The 4225-nt window shown below is 34.9% G+C and overlaps 1 protein-coding gene across 1 annotated transcript in view; it reads right to left on the bottom strand.

Moving 5' to 3' along the window:
* Positions 1–4225, bottom strand: part of LOC107662652 (protein Daple-like) — a 57054-nt gene that overhangs the window by 16336 nt on the left and 36493 nt on the right. Inside the window, 2 exon segments of the mRNA XM_016452731.1 lie at positions 1170–1313; positions 2828–3105. Of these exon segments, the coding sequence (XP_016308217.1) occupies positions 1170–1313; positions 2828–3105 (422 nt within the window).

Below are 4225 nucleotides of genomic sequence, written 5' to 3'. Positions count from 1 at the left end.
TATATTTATTTATTTTTTACATACTGTACATGGAGCAACATATTTTGTGTGAAAATAAATCCTAAAAGTGGTTTGTTTCATTTAAAAATCTTATAAATGTGTGAGGTGGCACACAAGGAATAAAAGGCTCACCAGCATGGGGCAAAAGCCCCAAAGTATTTCTACAGATACTTTAGCTAAAGTATTATGTTTTTAAAAAAGTCAATACTTGTTCAAAATGTGTTCATCACTTTAGCAAAATATGTACTTTTTTCTGTTTATTTTGAGAAACAGAAGAATTTATTTTTGTTCAATAAATATATAATGTTCATTTAAAAAAAAATTCTTTTTTTAAAGAGTAAAGATTCTGAAAGGATTGAAGGAGATCTCATAATTTAATATAGCTTCACAGTAGTAACAATAAATATGAGTTCATTATAATAAATATAAGTTCATTATATAATATGATTAACATCGTATTTTTAAACATGATGGTTTCATTATAAATATGGTGATTATCTCAGAAGTGGACACCAACGGAGTCTAACCATGTCATGTCAACAAATGGAAAAATCAGCCAGCTGTTTATTATTATCTTAATTATTGTGCCTACAGGTGACTTTTTGTGCCATCTAGCGGTTTAAAGGAGTAGAAAGCCAAAAGCGCCTTTAGCCCCATTGTACCCTATAGTTCAGGGGTGCCCAAACTCGGTCCTGGAGGGCTGGTGTCCTGCAGAGTTTAGCTCCAACCCTAATCAAACACACCTGAACAAGCTAATCAAGCTCTTACTAGGCATGCTAGAAACTTCCCGGCAGGTGTGTTGAGGCAAGTTGGAGCTAAACTCTCCAGGACCGAGTTTGGGCACCCCTGCTATAGTTCAAAAATAATTGTTTATGTGCATGTTACATTTACATTTAATCATTTAGCATTAATAAAAAAAAAAGAAAACAACTATTTATATTACCAATGAAAAATGTCAATAATAAAAATAGAATCACTATGCAATGATGTGGTAACTGAAATATTGTGCATCCATAAAAGTTGTTACTGCTCTAATGTTGAATGTTGTAGTCTATTCTAGCCAGCAGAGGTCAGTACATATTTAACATGAATACTTCACCTCAGCCTCTTGCATGTTTTCAACTGAAAACTGACTAATGAGTGTTTTTTTGATCAAAAAAGTCTCTAACCTGTCTACTTCTTCTCTCAAACTGCGGTTCTCCCCCAGGATAAGAGTGTTCTTGTGAATTTCTTCTCCCAGACTCTCCCTGTCCCTGTGTAGAGACGCCTCCAGTGCCTCCATAGCGTCCTTCTGCTTCAGGAGAACCGTGTATCTGTTCAACACAAATGTACATAGTGATTCTAACTAAACATTTCTCTAAAACACATTCAAGTCATATGATCCAGGAGGATAAGGAAGCACATTCTGATCAATACAAATGTAGTTCCCCCACTGATCTTCAAGGAAGCCAAGGAAGATGCTTTTTTTTAATTTGATGTCATTGTCAATGTAAATGAGTCTGACCAGCAGTACAGCCAACGAAACACTGAAAATTTCTTCCCAAATAAAGTCTTGTGCAAAAAAAAAATAATAATAATCATTTTAACAACTAGATATGGCCTAGAACCTCAAAACAGTGTGACCTATTGTACGTCTATCCATCACAGTCTCATTTTCATTTCCATCAAATTAAAGATGGCATCTATCTCGACAAATGTGCATTGGGGGCTCACATTCACAAACCCCTAGGGGTATTTACAAACAAACAAAAAAAAACGATATTAATATATTTTGTTATAAGAAATTATTTAAAAATGACTGGAAATAAATTAAATACATTTTAAATGCATGTAAACATATTAAACCTAGCACTTTGACAATATAAAAATAAAAAAATTAAATACATTTGTCTTGGATGCCCTGGGGGTAAGCAGATAAACATCAACTTTTCATTTTTGGGTGAACTATCCCTTTAATGCCTATAAATGTTACCAAAAACATTTGCATATAGTTAAAATAAAATGCTATTCCGGAAGCATCTACTTACAACAAAGACTATTTTTACACTGACTGTTCCTTGCTAGTAAAGGGATAGTTCACCCAAAAATAAAAATTCTGTCATTTACTCACCCATATGTTGTTCCAAAACTGTGTGACTTTCTTCTGTGGAAGAATGTTGGCAACCAAGCAGTTTCAGTTTCCACTGACTGCCATTGGAATTTTTGTCCATACAATTGCAATCAATGGGAACCAAAACTGATGGTTACCAAAATTCTTCAAGATATTATGTATTATGCATAATATTATAAGTTTCTTCAAAACTTTTATGTTCTGAAGAAGACAGAAAGCCAATGACTCGAGAGTGAGTAAAAAATGACAAACTTTATTTTTGGGAGAACTATCCCTCTGTCTCTCAATGTCTCTGTCACTGTCAGCGGTCCTAATGGTATGAGGGTCACCGTGGCGACTCCACTTTTACCAGACATAGTTCATTTCTCTATTGTTACACAACCTCCTCAGCCAGACATAAAGATATATAAGCTGCCACCTATGGAAGGGATCAATAACTCAACAAAGGTCACCTACTGTGTCAACTACTACAGAAAATGAGGCTAAATGTGAAGGACTCATATTGGATATGTCCTTCATTAGTGGATATGTTATTCATTCTGGCAATTCCAATTGATGACGACATACTTCTTAAAAGTAGTAGGTGATATTCAATATATTACATGCAGTAGGCTAGTTTTTTATTTCATATAGGCTAATGCCATCATTGTTTGAAGAAAAGCTGGATGGCAGATGAATGCATATTTAGAGGACTGATTGAGCTGGAGAGGAACTGACTTGCTCTCCAGTGCGCGGTGTTCTTGCTCCAGTGCTCTCTGGTTGCTCTTCAGTTCTGCCTGTCGGGCCATGAGCTGCTCGTACTCAGTTGCCTGCCTTTCGTGCACAGCAAGCAGGCGCTCGTGGTCCTGCGTGAATCGGTCACGGGCCGCACACGCCTCCTCGCGCTGTTTCTGAAGGGTCTCGGCCTCGGACTCCAGAGTTTGCAGCTGGGTCTGTAAAGCTCCGTACTGAGCCATGAGAGATGAGCTCTGGGAGCTTAGTGTCGAATTTTCCACCTGAACACAAAATAAAAGTGAAAATTGGACATTTACTGATTCTGTTTTGTATATTTTAAGCTTTCATAATCTCACATTAAATATAAATTAAAAAATATATATATTTCTGGTAAAAAGGTTAACTCTTCCTCTATTCTCCGATAAAATCAAATAAAAGGGTTATTTAACTCTTCCTCTATTCTCCAATAAAATAAAATAAAAGGGTTATTTAACTCTTCCTCTATTCTCCAATAAAATAAAATAAAAGGGTTATTTAACTCTTCCTCTATTCTCCAATAAAATAAAATAAAAGGGTTATTTAACTCTTCCTCTATTCTCCAATAAAATAAAATAAAATAAAAGGGTTATATTTAACTCTTCCTCTATTCTCCAATAAAATAAAATAAAAGGGTTATTTAACTCTTCCTCTATTCTCCAATAAAATAAAATAAAATAAAAGGGTTATATTTAACTCTTCCTCTATTCTCCAATAAAATAAAATAAAAGGGTTATATTTAACTCTTCCTCTATTCTCCAATAAAATAAAATAAAATTAAATTAAATTGAATTAAATATTCTGTATTCCTTGTAGTAAAGAATTTAATAGGGGTTTGGAATGACATGACAGTGAGTAAATAATAATAACACAAATTTATTTTTGGGCAAACAATCCCTTTAGTCTTGAGAAGCAACTGCCTTTCTTGCTGTATGGGTCAGAGGTGAACAGTTGAACATGCTGTTCTCATTCTGGAAACGTCAGTCCTGCATCACACCTGCCATTTATTTAGTCCCTAATGTCACAAAATTGCTTTCTCGTGTCACTAATGACCCTTACACAACCAAAAAAAAACAGAAGGCAGCTTCCTCACCTGTTCTTTCTTACGGTATTTGCTGGCCCTGCTAAGCAGTGGCAATGTCAATCATTTCTATGTGTCTGAGTATGTCAAATATTTCTGGAGATCAGAAAGTACCGATTAGCTGTATATATAATTAATGACTCGTCTTTGACTATGTTCAACACCTATTTTGTCTATGTTCGTGTCTATTTGTAATTTGTTTGTTAGAGGCAAATATGTTAATTTTCAAATTACAAGAAGGCTATTAGGTTATGGAAAATTCTATTTGGGGGGGGGGGGGGGAA

Source organism: Sinocyclocheilus anshuiensis, unplaced genomic scaffold (genome assembly GCF_001515605.1).
Source record: "Sinocyclocheilus anshuiensis isolate Anshui unplaced genomic scaffold, SAMN03320099.WGS_v1.1 scaffold715, whole genome shotgun sequence".
NCBI classification, from domain to species: domain Eukaryota; kingdom Metazoa; phylum Chordata; class Actinopteri; order Cypriniformes; family Cyprinidae; genus Sinocyclocheilus; species Sinocyclocheilus anshuiensis.
The sequence above is the reverse complement of the archived record's forward strand: the minus strand, read 5'-3'. Positions and strand labels throughout refer to the sequence as shown.